At 39.2% G+C, this 17,885-nt stretch overlaps 2 protein-coding genes across 2 annotated transcripts; one reads left to right on the top strand and one right to left on the bottom strand.

Annotated features, from left to right (window-relative positions):
- Positions 1-68: 68 nt before the first annotated feature.
- LOC139934987 (inositol monophosphatase 1-like) lies at positions 69-5,604 on the bottom strand. The gene is made up of 7 exons (XM_071929426.1): positions 5,455-5,604; positions 4,869-5,002; positions 4,488-4,592; positions 4,217-4,371; positions 3,572-3,680; positions 3,122-3,273; positions 69-2,160 (listed from the first exon to the last, which is right to left on the bottom strand). Exons 1-7 carry the CDS (start codon positions 5,539-5,541, stop codon positions 2,054-2,056), a joined length of 849 nt encoding a protein of 282 aa, XP_071785527.1. The 5' UTR covers positions 5,542-5,604; the 3' UTR covers positions 69-2,053.
- A 109-nt stretch (positions 5,605-5,713) lies between these two features.
- Positions 5,714-16,104, top strand: LOC139934983 (uncharacterized). The gene is made up of 8 exons (XM_071929419.1): positions 5,714-5,950; positions 8,068-8,144; positions 9,142-9,223; positions 9,641-10,157; positions 10,735-10,881; positions 13,626-13,811; positions 14,570-14,764; positions 15,119-16,104. The coding sequence occupies exons 1-8, from the start codon at positions 5,882-5,884 to the stop codon at positions 15,487-15,489; spliced, it is 1,644 nt and encodes a 547-aa protein (XP_071785520.1). The 5' UTR covers positions 5,714-5,881; the 3' UTR covers positions 15,490-16,104.
- Positions 16,105-17,885: the final 1,781 nt, after the last annotated feature.

The following is a 17,885-nucleotide window of genomic DNA, read 5'->3' as shown; positions in this document are numbered from 1 at the left end:
GCAGGATTTTTGAATTTTCTTTCCTTATAATTTTGAAATGTGTTCATTTTTAGATTATTGTTTGTAAATTTTAACATTATATCCTGCCAAGGGTCTAAGACAGTACCATGATTACTGTCTGATATTTATTACAGTGCCTTAATATAACACAACAAGCATGAATTTGGTGTTCCGAACAGAAAATGTCTTTTAACATCAGTTTATTGAAACATAATCTAAAAGACAACATCATCTAGCTGACAATATGCGGTACATGATAACAAAAAACTTAAAGGCAGTGGATACTATTCGTCAATCAATCTTGCACCGTATCCCGCAGGACGTTGGCTCCACGAATTTTCTTTTTCCACTCTTGTCTATCTTGCGCTCTTCGATGTTCCAGGTTCAAAATACTGTTCTCAAAATAAGTATTAGCATAAAAACTTACTTGGTAACGAGTAATGGGGAGAGGTTGGTAGTATAAACATTGTGAGAAACGGCTCCCTCTGAGTCTGAAGTATCGTAGTTTTCCAGAAAGAAGTAATTTTCCACAAATTCGATTTTGAGACCTCAGAATTAGATTTTGAGGTCTCCAAATAAGGCATCTGAAAGCATGCAAGTTTGTGTGACTTTAAGGGTGTTTTTACTTTCATTATTATCTCTCAACTTTAACGACCAATTGATGAGCTAAAATGTTCACAGGTTTGTTATTTTATCCAGAAGACTCGTCTATGACAATTACCAGTGCCTTTAAACTGAACTACTACTTTGGCAGTAGTGTGATAATAGGAATATTCGTACATCAAAGTAAATACACAATCTAGTTAAATGAGTTATATTTATTTCATTTATCTAATTACAAAATTTTAACAACGGATAATATTCTTTATAAAAGCACTTTCATCATATTTCACGTCTCTATTTTTTTGCGACGGATGGTTGTCCAGTTTGTGATCATGAAATAATTTAGAGGTAATGAGGTATACATGAGCATGTTTTCCAACCGTATTGCATGCTGCAGTAACTAATGGCAGTCGTGTAGTGTTTAAAATGAGGTGGGGGGCGGCATCAAACCCACATTATGATGATCAGAAACACCAGAAACTGAACTCAGCCATGTCACTCCCGACATTTTAATTACATAGTTTACTTTGTAGTTTGACTAGTTAACAAAATTTTAATTGGTCTTGCTGCTTTTACTCGCATTTTGTGAATGGGTGGCAACAAAAGTGTCATGACCGGGGCACAAACCCACTCTATGGTGATCAGAAACACCAGAGCTTGAGTCCCGAGTGCTTGACACCAGGCTATGTCGTGCCCCACATTGTAATTTTACTAGTTAACATTTTAGTTTAACTAATTAACAAAATTCTAGTTGGCCTTGCTGAAAAGGAAAGTGTTTTGACTTGCCTGTTTTTATTCACAGTTGACAAATGGGTGACAACTAAGGTTTTACTCTTAACAAATCTGCCAAAAGCCCAGAGGTTAATGAGCTGGGGTCGATTTCACAAAGCAATACAATTCATCATTAGACAAATTGTCAATATCACCATAGCGATTTGTATTGTGACTTAAGCAACCGCGATTGTTTTGCAGTTAAGATCAATCTTAGCTCTTTGTGAAAGCGGCCCCTGATTTGCCTTCCTTGCCCACTGTGGAAGCATTGTACAATGTTGAACACATTGATACCTAGTCCTATGTAGACTTCTTCCTCTGTGCTGTACACAGATCATGCAGATACAGAGTCCCGAGGGTCCGTTTTAGGGCAAGAAAAATTTAAGACCTCCATAATTCAAATATTTCCTGTAATCTACTACTCTAACCAGGTTTAAGATTCCATGGCCCGCATACATTTCCTTGCTGTGGGTATTGGACAGTACTGATTTTGGACGTCAGATATTCCTCATAAATCTTTCATGCTCGGTAGATTTCAAACTCAGTATATTGTGCTCACCTATTAATCCTGTGCGGGCGCCGATAATGCATACCACAGTATGCACTCAATGTCTCTGCATATTCTTTGTTAAATTTCTAAATGACTACACCTTGTGCACAATAAAAAAACACCCTAGAACTAGTCCCTGGGGAACTCTATGTGGGTTAGACATGATGATATAGTTTCTGCAAGCTGTGGAGAACTTGCTGCTATTACATTTCGCTTCATCAAATCGAGCGGCCCACCTACAGTGAAAAAACAATCATTGCAATTGATTAATAATTCAGTCGCCTGACAATGACTGGAGCAAGCTAGTCAAAACAGTGAGAACAATTAAGAATTTAATAGATGTTAAATTTGCATCGGGGATAAAGAATATTAATTTTTGGTTTTTACCCATATACACCAATGTGTGTAGCACTGTATACTCAGTACTTTCCCCCGAGTCCTGTGAAAAAAAATCACAGGCATTTTTACTCGGGTGGGATTCGAACCCACGACCTTTGCAATTCTAGAGCAGTGTCATACCAACAAGACCACCGAGATTGCCCGGTAGCTAGAGGCAGTTCGAATCCTATGTTTTAGCAGCGGTCCTGCAAACAATTAAGAACTCACTCCGTGGTAGTGAAGTTAATACGGAGTAGTCCTGGGCGACTAATGCGACTAGTGTTGTAGTCGCGACTTTTAAATCATTAGTCCAGTCGCTAGGCCTACTACTGTTTTTCAACTACTCCGTTAAAGACACCGCACACCTTTGGTAATTGTCAAAGACCAGTCTTCTCACTTGGTGTATCTCAACATATGTACAAAATAACAAACCTGTGAGAATTTGAACTCAATTGGTCGTCGCAGTTGCGAGATAATAATGGAAGAAAAAACACCCTTGTCACACGAAGTTGTGTGCTTTCAGATGCTTGATTTCAGACCTGAAAATCTAATTCTGAGGTCTCCAAATCAAGTTAAAATATTTTAGTGGAAAATAACTTTTTTCTCGAAAACTATACGTTACTTCAGAGGGAGCCATTTCGCACAATGTTTTATACTATCAACAACTCTCCATTGCTTGTTACCAAGTAAGTTTTTATGCTAACAGTTATTTTGAGTAATTGCCAATAGTGTCCAGTGCCTTTAATTGTGCTGAGGTTTCAGTAGTTTTACGCATAAGGTTTTTGTAGTTCTAATAATAGTCCAATTGTAATCTCTTACCTTTTGGGTCGATGACTGTTCCACCAGCCTCCGTTACGATGACAGCACCTGCAGCCATGTCCCAGCAGTGGATGCCATGCTCAAAGTAAACGTCCCCTCCACCCCTCGCTACCTGACACATATTCAGGGCTGCTGATCCTAGAGATCGTAATCTGGATCACAAAACACGAGACACATTAAAAAAAAAAAAAAAAGACAAAGGTAGCTAAGCACAACAAACTTATGCTTACCAGAATAAAGTTACCAGCCAAAATACCATGTCACATGCACCATTTCTGACTGGTATCCTGTTAATTTGTTTGCTTTAAGCAAAACTGTATGCTCAAGAAGTGGGCTCAGTTACAAGCCAAAGTACCATTTCATAAAGTTTATTTATCGGTAAGCAAATTGTGCTTTTGCTCTCCTTTTGTGGTGATATTTTCTATGACACTATAAGTAGAAAACACCTACCCATGAGCCCCTCGATCAATGACGGCAGCAATGTTGCCTAACTTGGTCTTGACGTGGGCTTTATCGCGACTGCTTCCCACCTCAGCAATGGCTAAACATTTACAAACATCTGGAAGAAGAAAAGAAATTATCAACATTGTGAAAAGGTTTTAACGATAATGTTGGTTTGACCATGTACAGTTAAGTATTGGTCTTGACATGAGCTTTATTCGAGACTGCTTCCCAACTCAGCAATGGCTAAACACTGTTTACAGATATCTGGGGGGGGGGGGTGAATCATCAATGTTGATAATTCTTTTTTTCTAAAGATGTTGGTTTTACCATGATCTGCACAACCCTACAAAGAATGATTCATACAAATCCCTTGAATAGTGTGTTTTTGGTTTAATTTCATGACGCAATAGGGTCCGCTATTATTAAGAACCAAATTTGCTATTCAACAAAGTGGCAGACCATGTTCCGTGAAGTGCATGTCAAGAGGCCTTAAAAAAAAACACTGTCTTTGTGCATGATTAACTTTTTAAAAGGATAAGGAGCAATTCCCAACAGCAAACTTTTGAGAGATTCGAGTACAATGTGCCCCTCATTAAATGAGATGAAAAAATAATTGAAAAATTAAATATAACAAATTTGAGCACTTGTAACCTTCTTGCTTTGAGCAGCTGATGGGCTTGTCGTTGCAAAACGCTCCGCCTCCTTTTATTGCTGTGAACATCTCATCCAGTATTGGGTTATAGATCACACCAACGGTATTCTCTTTATTTATTGACAGTCCGATTGAGACTGCCACAAATGGAAAGCTGCAAAATAGAAAAAGGGTGTTTAAATTTTCTGCATACGCTTGGAGAAAAAAAAGAGAAAGAGAAGTAACAGAGTATTACTATTAATAGATTCCGGTGAGCTCTACAAAACCTACCAATGGACAAAGTTTGTAGTTCCATCCACCGGGTCAATAATCCATGTTGGATTATCTGTTAGTTCACAATGACTTCCAGCTGCTGTTGACTCCTCACCAATAAAACTGCAAGACAAAAATAGAGAAAGACTCTGCTAGGGGCGAAACATCAGGCCATTATGAAATAATTATGATTTGTAGCCCGCACCTTGAAGCAGTCTTCAGGCCTTGTGTGTCTGGCGACTTGCATAAAATAAAAAATTAAAAAAAGTTAAACAAAATCTTTGATGTAAAACATTGGAAACCAGTTTGGCTGTGCAAACTGATCATGCATGCACAATGATCATGCATGCACAATTCATCAAAGATGGCGGCCAATGCACAGATGCAAGCGGTCTGTACCTGTGATCGGGGAACTTATTCTGAAGGAAGGAGATGATGAGTTTCTCCACTTTCTGATCCGTCTCGGTCACCAGGTCAACCGGTGAACTCTTGATTTCAATTGTCTTTTTGAGTTGGAATGTGGTACGAATTTCCTGTTGAAACAGAAAGTGATCCATAAACTATATAATACAGTACAACCATTAGATTAGCAAATAACTTACATGTGACAGAGGTTTTTGTTGTTAGTTTTTAAGCGAGTAGGCCCCTATATGCCTCATTTAACACTTGCCTTATTTATGGTCAGTCGGTTCTACATTCCGTAATGAAACGGGAAAAAAGTTTACACATAAATAAATTGATTTGGGGGATTGAACAAAGAATTGACAAGAGTGGGATTCGAACCAACGACCTCCGGATTAACATGCCGACGCTTTACCAACTGAGTTATTTTGTTGGCGGTGTCCCTATTTTGTCAATTGAATAATTATGAAATAATATAATTTAAATTTATTTAAATGATTATAATTATATGAATTGAATGAGACTATGTTTATCATTCTTTATGAAATAATTATGATTAATTTATTTCTAAATATATTTTTACCTCTCCTGCTTTTCTTGCAATTTCGACGGCAGCACTGAGGTACTCCTGATGCACCGTTGAACTTGGGTTTCCTTGTAAATTTGCCATAATTCTACCCGGTATCGGGGTGTCTCCGTGTGGTGTTGTGCCTGTTTACTTGACGTGTGTGAATTTCTGATAAACAAATAATGAAACAGCGCCCTCTCTATTTATTTTAAACCAGCTGATTGTTTCAGTCAATGGAGGGCGCCATAACATGCGATCATAAAGAAGAAAAAATAATTACACAGCGTGTTTTTAAAACGCACGATTGACAGCAAATTGTCTGGCGGTTTAGTGCTCAATTTCCGAGATTCTGAGTCCAACGGTAGAGAAATTCTGTAGTAAATTGTATTGGTTTGTTTTTCAGCTATCATTTCCACCACGAACTGCAACAGCTGTGGGGAAAATGTCACTTGCGTTCGTGCCGCCCAGACAGCGGGGTAAATCGGTTCCCGACCAGGCAACAATACAAAAGGTTAGTGATGCATGATTCCTTATCGTCAAGAATGTACTGGGGGGGGGGGGGGGGGGGGGGCTTAATCCGGAGATAGACAAACCATAATATTCGGACACTGTCAACTGAATTTATCAAGTATCATGCTGAGGTGGGCTAGACAAGGTAGTGAAAAGGACTCGGGAGTCACAGGGATTTTCCGGGATTTTAACTTCAATTCCAACTTGTTTTGTTTGTTGTCAATGTTGTTAAGAATTTGTTACAATGACTTTAGTCTTTACTTTATTAAAAAAAAAAAAATTGCCTTTTTTTGGGGGGGGGGGGGCTGTTTTTTTTGTTTGCACTAGCCTACTATTCTTCTAGGCAGTGTTGGTAAATGCTAATTTGCATACCGCAATTTCAGACAGACTGCATCATGTACGATGTATTAATAAATTTTTCCTAAAAACAAAATCCTCAATTCCTCGAATGAGAAAAAGAAATCATGTGATTTGTATAGACGATGTGACCTCTGACGTCACACGAAAACCATAACATGATTCGCGCACATACCCCCGCGCAAAACCTTTGTGTTTTTGGCAGCCAGCTAGAAAGTGTACGCAATCTTACTATGACTATACGCAACTCAGTGCCCAAACATGACGTATATAGTGTTTTGTCAACAGAGGGCAGTTTGAATGTAAACATAGGTCACATCGTCTATAGACTATACTATCAATTATAAAGATGCTATGTCAGATTTTTGGCCGATTTGACCCAAAAATTTTGATTTAAAATTCAATTTTAAGGTATTTTGATGGGGGTTGAGAAAGTTACAAGCTTTCATTTGAGTCATTGCTCGAAAGAGTCCGCCAATTAATAGTAACAGTGAAATAAAATGCTCAAAATTAGTTTCTGTCGGGATCCCGACAATATATCACGTGACCAATGCTTATGTGTTTTATAAGAAACGTTTTAAATTTTTGTCATGGTTCCTTACCATTAAAAGTAAACGTTAAACTTTTTTCGTTATAGTGGGTGATACTCTTCGAAATACCATTCACTCAAACAAAATCTATTTTTTAATGTTTGGGGCCAAAAATCTGACATAGCATCTTTAATGTATTTAGCCTATGTGTTGGGATGTGTGGGTAAATTGTGAAGGATATTTTTTGCTTCAAGTCTTCTTAGGCTTAGTTAGGCCTATTTAAAAAAAAAATCATTTGCAGAATGCATTGGTGTTAGCAAATACTAAAGAGGGAGTGAGTGCAATCCTACGCTAAATTGGGTAATTTTGTTATAATGTTTGCTACCCATCAAACAAAGAGGGCTCTGTATACTGTGCCGACAAAACAACATTTTTTATGACGGTATTGCCTTCTCCATTGGATCACTGCTTTCTTTTCATGAAATACCACAAACATAACAAACTCATCATCTCACTCATATAATAGGATTTGAAACTTTGCATGGTGGAAATACAATATAGAAATAGAAGGTTTGCTGTAACACCATGTAATGATAATCTCTAAATGAGTTGGGGTGGTTCTGAAAAGAACTGTTGGTTCAACTCAACCTTTGATGATAAGTTTCAACTCAACTCAATCAGTATGCTCTGATCGTCTTCTGGAGAAACGTCGTTCTTTTCGGAACCACCCCAACTCATTTAGAGATTATCATTACATAGTGTTACCGCAAACCTTACTATATCATCTCACTCATGATTCATCTGTGACTCAAAATGAAATGTTAACAGGTTATTTTGTTGTTTAATGCATTTACTAGAAAAGAATTGAAAGGGTTGCTTTGCCTTTGATCATGGTGCTTAGAAAACACCCAAAATGGTGGATAGGTTTTAGGTAAAATCTGTTTAAATTTGGATAAGATAGGATAATAAATGTTGGTGCTCTCCCATCCAGTGACGTTGTATCTGTTGACTTGTCGTAAATTGAAAAAATTTTTGTATTAATATGATTCCAATTATTGTAACTAAGCTGTACTATTTCCACCGTTGTTATTATAAACATTGTGTGGATGGGAAATAGTTTAACCAGGAAATATGACCCTTTAAGACCAAGTTGGTCTGTAGTGAACGAAAATATTTTTGAGATTTAGGATATTTTTGCAGCAATAAAATATTTCCCTCATTTTGTTTTCAGATGTTGGATGAGAATAATCAGCTGATTCAAACAATCGTCGATTATCAAAACAAGGGACGGGCATCAGAGGTTACCCAGTAAGTATTAGGCCTTTTTTTCTTGAGGTCATAGGTCAATCAGGTTGGCATATTGGTCTCTTTCCTCGACTTCCACCTCTAGGACCCTGGTTTGAATCCCATCAGAGCACCATGTGTATTGGGTATTCATTCATTGCCTTTAACTGTGTGAGTTCAACCTGGAATGCATAATTCTCTCAAGTTTGTCTTCCCACTCTAAACTGAAACTTCCTTCCTTGTCTTCTCTCCATGAGGTTGTTTGCTTTTCTGAGAGTACTCGCAGACCCTCTGTAAGTGTCTTATGTAAGGACATTGGATGTCATGACTGGGATTCAAACTTATCTCAGATGATGCAGTCAATAGGGCAGTCAGTTTAGCTCAGTGGTTTCTGTCCCTGCTTTTTACCTTTGTGTTACCCCCGGTTTGATACCCGGACAAGCCTTGCATGTGGATTGGGGTTTTTAGTCCCTACCTAACTGCGTGGGTTTTTCCTAGGGGATTTTCCTTCCATGTATTAAACTTGAATTTCTTTATCCAATTGTCTTCTTAACAAAAAGTTGTTGTGATGTTTTCCATTGGGGGATGCTCTTAACTTACTCAGAATTTAAGTAGGATACGCTAGACTGCTAGGCCACTACACTGTCATGAGTACCTAATTTGCGAGGCATGGTTTGGCTTGTGCGTAAAGCACTCGCCTCTCATCAAGGTGACCCTGGTTCGATACCCGGTCGGGGCCATATGTGAGTTGAGTTGTGCGTTGGTTCTCTGCTGTTGCCACGAAGGTTTTTCAAACATCCGGGTTTCCTCCCTCGGGAAAGATCAAACACTTTCGATCTCTGGCTGTGCTCCGTGGTCATAACGGGTTGATGTGGCTGGCTGCCAAAGGCACCCTTGAATGCCAGCTTCCCGAACATGTTGTAGCCGCGTCCTTCACAATGCAGCTCTTAGCTGCGAGTTAGGATGATTAGCCTCCCAAATTATTATTATTTATTGGACTATTTCTTTGTCCCATTCTCAGGTACCAACAGATACTGCACAGGAATCTAGTGTACCTAGCAACGATTGCTGATTCCAATCAAGGGATTCAGAACCTGCTTGGGGTAAGTCTTAACTGGAACTGACAAACCAAGACCAACAAAGGGTATGCAACAAAGAAATCACTTTTAAATGTGTTTTTTTTTGTATGTGTTCTCGCATTTGGGAATCATGTATGAATGTTTAAACCATTAATACAAATTCTGGATGATTCCCGTGAACAAAACTCTTGTTACAGCCCTTCCTCTTTGATCTGTTCTTTGTTTGTAATAATTATTAATTCCCCCATGAAGCACTCCCTCACTTGATAAAAGTTTTCGCTTATATTGTTATCATTAATAACTGTAGGGTTTTCCCCGGGATTTTTCCAAACTTGGGGGCATTCTGGATCCAAATTATTGAAGTTTTATTTGTATATGTAAGGAATTTGTGTTGGCTGGTATAAATACATAAATAAATATTTCTTTTCTGGTTTTGTTTAGGGTCCAAACCAGAGCAGTTCCAATATGAGCTCTGCCCCTCCTCCTCAGGCCATGAACCCCCCTCCTCAGGCCATGAACCCCCCTAACCCTCCGCCGATGGGGCCCGGCGGGATGGTCAACTCACAGCAAGATAACATGATGCACCAGCAGCAACAGCATCAGCAGCAACAACAACCCCCACCACCAACCCCCATGACCCCGCAGCAGCAGCAACAACAACAACAACAACAGCAGCAGCAACAACAACAACAGCAGCAGCAGCAGCAGCAGCAACAACAACAACAACAACAACAGCAACAACAACAACAGCAACAACAACAACAACAACAACAACAGCAGCAGCAACAACAACAGCAACAGCAGCAGCAGCAACAACAGCAGCAACAACAGCAGCAGCAACAGCAACAGCAGCATCAACAACAACAACAGATGAGTGCTGGTCCAGCTACCTTGCCCCCGGCAACAACGCCGGGCATCCCCATGGGGCAGATGCAGGGAAGGAATCAAGGAAAGCCTGGTTCGTTTGTTTACTTGTTTGTTTATTTATTTCTTTTTTGGGGTTCAACAACGAAAAATTGACTAGAGTGGGATTCGACCGACCTCTGGATGTTAATGTGGAGGTCGTTGGTTTGAATCCCACTCTAGTCAATTTTTCTTCGTTCAACCCCAAAAAATCATTTACAAATTTACCCAGTCAGTTTCCCTTGTGGGTTACATTTATTTTAATTTTATGAAAAAGTGTAAAGATACAATATTATTAAAGATGCTATAGATTAACTAATATTTTCATTATTATTATGATATTTTTTCTCATATTATATATATATATATATATATATATATTTGTTAAATCCTGTTGTAATTTTGCCAGCAGGTGACCTCAATCCTCCAACATCCTCATTTGCTATACATGTATATCTTTCCACATCAATTCTTTGGACTTGGATAAGATTGAAATTCCTGACCCAGTAATAAGCAATTGTAATCTGGACCCAAGACCCTCCCTCCTTTAGAATCCTTTTTGGCAGGGCTACAAGGATTTGGAGTGGTTCAATTGTGAGATTTACGTGTTTGTATATATTTACTTCCCCAAGGTGCCCAGATGGCTGATGGGCCGACCTCTATGGGGCCCCCAGCGAGCACGACCAGCAGTAACATGCCAAACTTCAGCACAGCAGGCAATACACAGAGTATGGGCAGCTTCCCAAGGGGTCCAATGCCGCAGGAACAGCCGGGCCAAGGTAGGAATACAATTAATTTGACGGTCGTATTTAAGAATACTCTTGAAACATTTCAATTTCAGTTGTCCGCTTTTTTCATTCGTGTTTTTTTTTTTAAGGCACCATGTACTGCTTATATTAGTACCCTATTTGGGTTCAATTTCATAGAGCTCTGTAGCAGAAAAGGTCACTTGCTAAGCAAAAATTGGCAGGATACCAGTCACATCTGACACAAGAGGCATGCTATTTATTTGAGCTGGTGATCTTATTCAGTTTAAAGCATATTTGTTGTTTTCCATAGCTACTTTTTCTTCTTAAGCAGATCTGTGGAGCTATTCTGCTTGGCAAAGTTCTTTGCTTAGCATAAAAATAGTGGGGCACTAGTCACTTCATTGTGAACTAAGCGGTAGTTTGGCTGGTGACCCACTTCTGCTGAGCAAGCTTGTCTATGCTTGGCAGGTTGTTGTGCTTACTGCAGTCTATGAAATTTAGCCCTGTCTGGGGTTGAAATTACATGGTGTTGAATTGACTATTTATAACTTAATTGATCTGTCTCATGTTTATTATATTTACCTGCTTAAAACTGTTGATTTGATTTTGTTGGTATTGTTTAGTGCTATTTCCCTGGTTTTACTTTTATAGTCTTGAAGGCCAACACCATCATAGCGCTTAGAAATGTAGTACTAAGCACAGTATTAAGTATTTTTTATTATTAATTGCTTGCCTTTGTTAATATTTTTTGTTTATTAAGCCTTGTGGTTTGTTTGCATTCAATCTTTCAGGCCTTGAATAACACAGAGGCCATGAGCTTTGTTGCCCTGGTCTTGGCCTTTGTAGGTGCCAGGGGTCGATTTCACAAAGAACTCGTCCTGTAACTTGGGATTAATCTTAAGGTCTGCATGCTACAGTGCAGGGTTGGGACTCGTCCTAAGTCCTATAAGATTAGTCTTAAGTTAGGAAGAGTTTTGTGAAATCGACGGCTGGCCTGTTCTCTTGTAACATTATGTTATTGGCCACTCAGTGTAAAGAACACTCTCTAATGACTATCGCTCTTGTTATTATCATTATCCTAAATACAATTATCACAAAATCTCTCTTTCCTTTTCTCTCATTTTCTTATCTGTCTCATTATCTCATATAACTTTTCTCATTGCTTTTAAAAATGTATTATTGCTGTCAATCTGTGTCCTTTCATCTTTGCAATTTTCTAAGAGTATATATCTTAAGAGAAGCGTTTTTTTTTTTAAAGGAACACGTTGCCTTGGATCAGACGAGTTGGTCAAAACAAAAGCGTTTGTAACCGTTTTTTATAAAATGCATATGGTTGGAAAGATGTTTTAAAAGTAGAATACAATGATCCACACAAGTTTGCCTCGAAATTGCGTGGTTTTCCTTCTACTGTGCAAACTAACATGGTCGGCCATTTATGGGAGTCAAAATTTTGACCCCCATAAATGGCCGACGTGTTAGTCGACGAGGTAAAAGGAAAACCACGCAATTTCGAGGCATGTTTGTGTGGATCATTGTATTCTACTTTTACAACATCTTTCTACCCATATGCATTTTATAAAAAACGGTTACAAACGCTTTTCAAAGACCAACTCGACCGATCCAAGGCAACGTGTTCCTTTAATTGTGCTAAATTCTAACTATTTTTGTTTTACCCCATATTGCTTTTTATTTGATTCATTTTAAGTATGTGGTAAAGCACTTTGAGTATTGTAGTGTTTTCCTAGGTTTATATTATGTTAGATTGAATACAATTGCTTGTGTGTGTGGAATTCATGTGTTTCTTGATTGTTACTTTGCACTGAGGCATAGGGGCTAACCCTTTTATTTTCTGACTATTTAAGATCAGCCACCAATTTTTATATGATTTTATGAAGTGAAAGCCTCTGCCATGTACATAGGCATAGCACACACATGAGCACTGTAAGGTTTTGTGGACAGCTGGTGCCACCATAAATAATCCATGCCGTTGAATTGTTTTCATGTGGTTGAATTAACCAGCCGGAAAATATTACTGGCGTTTACGGAGTCATTGATTTGTTTTGCATAATTGGCTTTTTGTTGCCCCTTTCTCTCTGTTTTGTTCCTGGTGGTATAGGGTGCTGTTGTGGCTTTTGTGGGGTTTGTTATTTATACATGTGTATTTGTTTATCTCCTGTTCGGTGTATTGCTTTTCTACAGGGCCCCCAGAGAGAACAGTGTTTTTACACTGATGGGGCTACCATGTATAAATAATACTTAATAATAATAAATAATAATAATATTAATAATAAATAATAATAAAATGTTAGTAGGAAGTAGCTAATGCATACTTGACAAACCTGACAAGAAACAGAAACGTTCTCAATAACAATTTACACCATGTGGTCAGTTGACACGCTTTCTCTTAAAGATTGTAGGTTTTATCGGCTGGATCTTGCCGGCATGCTTATTTGAGGTCTCTTTTCCCTACCTAGGTTTATTTCTACAACCCAAACTGCTCAGGCATGCAATATCCATCGATAAGCTTCACCAAAGATACTCTGTGCTCTGATACATTTGGTTCATTTAAGTATGAGCCACTGTTAGTTTGGTTTAGCAGTACTTATGGTGATAGGTTTTAATTTAAGAAAAAAATACAAAATTCAAACAAAATTTAGGGAAATTTGTTAGTGGTGGTGGGGATGTAGGTTTAGGGTTTAGTTGTACGATCTTTTGGTTGACAAAATGGTTGAAGGTGTGTTGAAGCCCATCTGGGTTTTTTCTTGGTATTTCAGCTCCACCGATGAGTGAGCAGGGCCTGATGGGTCCCCCAGTCAGCTCCGTTAATAACAACATGCCGGCCGCCAACGTACCCAGCAATCCCACAATGCCTCCTAATCCCAGCATGCAAAGCGGCTACAATCCAAGCATCTCCCAGGGGGCGTCGGCGCACTCCCACGCCGCCATGCCCCAGTCACAAGGTAGGTGTCACTCGTTGTCAATAAGCCATTTTTTTTGCGAGTCGGATTTGAATAATGTCTGGTACAATGACTTGCTTAGTCACAAATTATCGCTTACATTTGAATTCTATAGACTATAGAGACATTTGCTATGTCAAATGGTTCGGGGCAAGCATTTGTAGAATAACCTCAAGATGAGTAGACCCTGGTAGCATTGTGCCATACACATCATTCAGATCGAGTCTCAAAAAACGCGACCACCTTTTAAAATAAATTATTCAGATGTTAGTTTTATTTTGTACATCCGTGTATGGGCACTCCCAAACACAAGCTGTGCTTCCTTGGCTGTGTCCCCAATGGGAGACTTTAGGACGCTAGGTGGCAGCAGACTTACCAGGTAAGTTTCCATTGCTTACGTAGTTCTGAGCGTGTGCACATGACTGAGAACAATGGATTTTACCTGGTAAGTCTGCTGCCACCAAGTGTTCCAAAAGTCTCCCATACCTAAAACTCTTGTATATTTAGGTTGTATTTATATTGATTGTGTATTTTGAAATGAACGCTGTTGAATTGAATACTTTATACATGTTATATAGGATTAAAACGATGGAACGGTTCCAAAAACTGCACGTTTACAGCCTGTGCTGCCAAGTATGTAGCGCATCCCACTAAATCCATCTCGAGAACCATCTCTCTTTTTTCTTGGACCATAAAATGTACTATAACTTTCGCAGACATAATTTTGTTCAGATATTATTTCTCCGTTCTTTTATTTTCAGGCAGCATGATGCCCCCACAACAAAGCATACCCAGCAACCAGTCGGCTGGCCAGCAACAGTTCCACATGCCGCAGCAGAGGTATCCACCGCAGGCACAGGGCATGATGGGTGGGTCATCACAGAATGGTAGCCAGGCTAGTCAGATGATGGCAGGCCAGCAGCCTATGACCGGGTACCGGCAGGCTGCACAGTCAGGTGATTGTTTGTCTGTTTGTTTGTTTGTGTGTTTGAAAATGAAAGCTTATAACTTTTTAATACTTTTTAAAAATAGCTTTACAATTTTAAAACTGAATTTTCAGGTCAAATCGGCAAAAAGTCCGACCAAGCATCTGTTAGAGATAAAAAGTGGAAGATTTTTAAGAATTAGTGCATGTAAATTCCTCATCATGTTATTCTGGGGGGGGGAAGTAAAAAATCTCACTTTTTTCGTAAAGAGTATTTTGGAAAGGTGACAGCAGGCCTAGAGAAATACTATCAACAGAAATCAACCCCCCTGTAGATTTCATGAATATTTAACTCAAGATTGTTGTTGTTTGTATTGGTCAATAGGTCAACCGCCCTACGGACAAGGACCAGGTTACGGCCAGCAATACCCGCCTCAGCAGGCCGGGTATCCCCAGCCGGGACCCCGCCAACCATACACCAACCAATACCAAGGCCAACCGCCCCCACAACAACCCGGACCACCCCCTCCCCAACAGGCACCCCAGCCGCCTCAGCCACAACCCCAGCCAGGGAATTATGGGAGTTACCCACCAGGCCAAGGTCCCCAGGGGAGGTACGGGTACAACCAGGCTCCGGGCCAGGGACCCCCAGGCCCTGTACCTGTGGGATCAGTCGGACCTGGTCCTGTACCCCAACAAGGTGGTGGGTACGGAGGGTACAGCCAGGGTCAGTATGGTGCGGGGTACCAACAGTAGCTGGTATACGGCAGTTGAACTCCATCAGGGGCTGGTGTATGAAAGTCGGATACCAACAGAAGCTGGTATGTAACATATAGGTGCGCTGCAGTATAGTTGGTAACCAACTAACTGCACCTGAATGGTTACCAGCTGTATTCATCACAATGCCATCAGCTGGCTGACAGCCGACTGGGGTAAACACCAGACAGCAGTTATGTGCAGGCTGATTCTGTACAAAATTGAGCGTGCCACTCAAAATTTGCTGCTTTGTACTGTTTCCCGAAGATTTTCTGCAGTTGCATCAACTGGAAGAGTGTCAAAAATCACGTCTGATTTTGTTGCTGCTACCGTGTGTGTATATAATGCTCAAGACTCCTGCAGGACGGGTTTTAAGAAACCCAGGATGGTATCGGACCTGCCCAAGACCTTCAAGAATAACAACACCCTTTCCTAAGCAGTCTCCTTGAAAAGCAGACTGGGCGGGGGAATTTTCCACACCTCTGCTCTAGACTATGTTTGATGTTGGAAACGGCGTGCAAAATGTACACTGTTTTTTTTTAAAGGAACACGTTGCCTTGGATCGGTCGAGTTGGTCTTTGAAAAGCGTTCTGTAACCGTTTGTTGTAAAATGTATATGGTTAGAAAGATATTGTAAAAGTAGAATACAATGATCTACATAAATATGCCTCGAAATTGCGTGGTTTTCTTTTTTACTCTGTCGACTAACACGTTCGGCCATTTATGGGAGTCAAAATTTTGACTCACATAAATGGCCGACCGTGATAGTTCGCGACGTAAAAGGAAAACCGTGCAATTTCGAGTGATACTTGTGTGGATCAATATATTCTACTTTTAAAGCATCTTTCTAACCATATGCATTTCATAACAAACGGTTTTAAACGCTTTTAATAGACCAACTCGTCCGATCCAAGGCAACGTGTTCCTTTAACAACAATTGATGAAAGAGCACAGCTGGAGTTGGAGCTTAAGACAAGGTTTACAAAAGACCATTGTTCACATTGATTTGTAATAGATACATTCCATGATAATAATAATTATAATAATAATAATGGCAATATTTTAAGCGCCAATATCTGCTGCAAGCGGTGTTTTTGAGTTAGATTGGAAGTGATCTAGACTAAAAGATGCTCTGTGTTAACATTTTGGCCCGTCATTTTCCAATGTCTTGTATTTCTCTACCCCTTGCAGAAGATAGTGCTAGAACTAAAAACACTTTCTCTGTCACATAAACTAGCCTTCGTCTTGAAATGATGATTGAACTTTTGAGAGTTGACCACAGAAACCGTGCTCTGGGGCTTGGTTTACTTAGTTGGACTAGCTAGTCGAACCCTGCAACGTTCAGATGACATCGAAATTGATTATGGGTCAAGTTTAGTTGACCCTAGTCACCGCCCAGTTTTGCTCATTGTAGTACGACAAATAAAAAATGCATAAAAAAATCAAATGAGGCTTTCAGAGAGTTTGTTGGAAATGTGTATACTTGTATTATAAATGTAGTCAACTCATTGTTCATTAGTGTCAATGTAAATATTGTGGTTTTTTTTGTCGCCTTAAAGTTTCAAATTATTTCAAATTTGTCATTAAGTTTTTCAAATTTGTCATTAAGTTTTTCAAATTTGTCACCAAGTTTGAATATGTAGATGGATACTGTAATTGTTCTGCGTAGTTCCTGAAATATTTAACATGAATTTTTTTTTTGTGCCATGGTCCAAATTAAAATTTGTATCCTACTCAACCATTCATGGAAAATACATGTAGATACTGTGTACATGTATTACCATTAATTAGTGTTTTGAGTCACTCAGTGGACATTTCTTAATTCCTTCCAACGCTGGACACTATTGGTAATTGCCAAAGACCAGTCTTCTCATTTGATGTATCTCAACATATGCACAACATAACAAACCTGTGAACATTTGAACTCAACTGGTAGTGGAAGTTGCGAGAAAATAATGAAAGACAAAACAACCTTGTCACACGAAGTTGTCTGCTTTCAGATTTCGGGACCTCAAAATCTAATTCTAAGGTCTTGAAATCAAATTCAAATAGTTAAGTGGAACATAACTTCTTTCTCGAAAACTACGTTACTTCAGGGGGAGCCATTTATCACAATGTTTAATACTGTCAACGGCTCTCCATTGCTTGTTACCAAGTAAGTTTTTATGCTAACAACTATTTTGAGTAGATTACCAAGTATGCTGCTCTCTAAAGAATTCATCATTAACAGTATCAACAGTAAATTATTTCTGTTTTTCATGACTTTTTCCCTTTTTAAAGAGTTTCTAGGAAGGCCTCAAGTTAGGGATACGTTGTTACAAATATTTGTTCTTTAGAAATCATTATTTTGAGCATTTCATGACATAAATAAAGACATCGATTCTTGACGCTACATG

Source organism: Asterias amurensis, chromosome 3 (assembly GCF_032118995.1).
Source record: "Asterias amurensis chromosome 3, ASM3211899v1".
NCBI lineage: Eukaryota > Metazoa > Echinodermata > Asteroidea > Forcipulatida > Asteriidae > Asterias > Asterias amurensis.
This window is presented reverse-complemented; position numbering and strand designations above follow the sequence as displayed.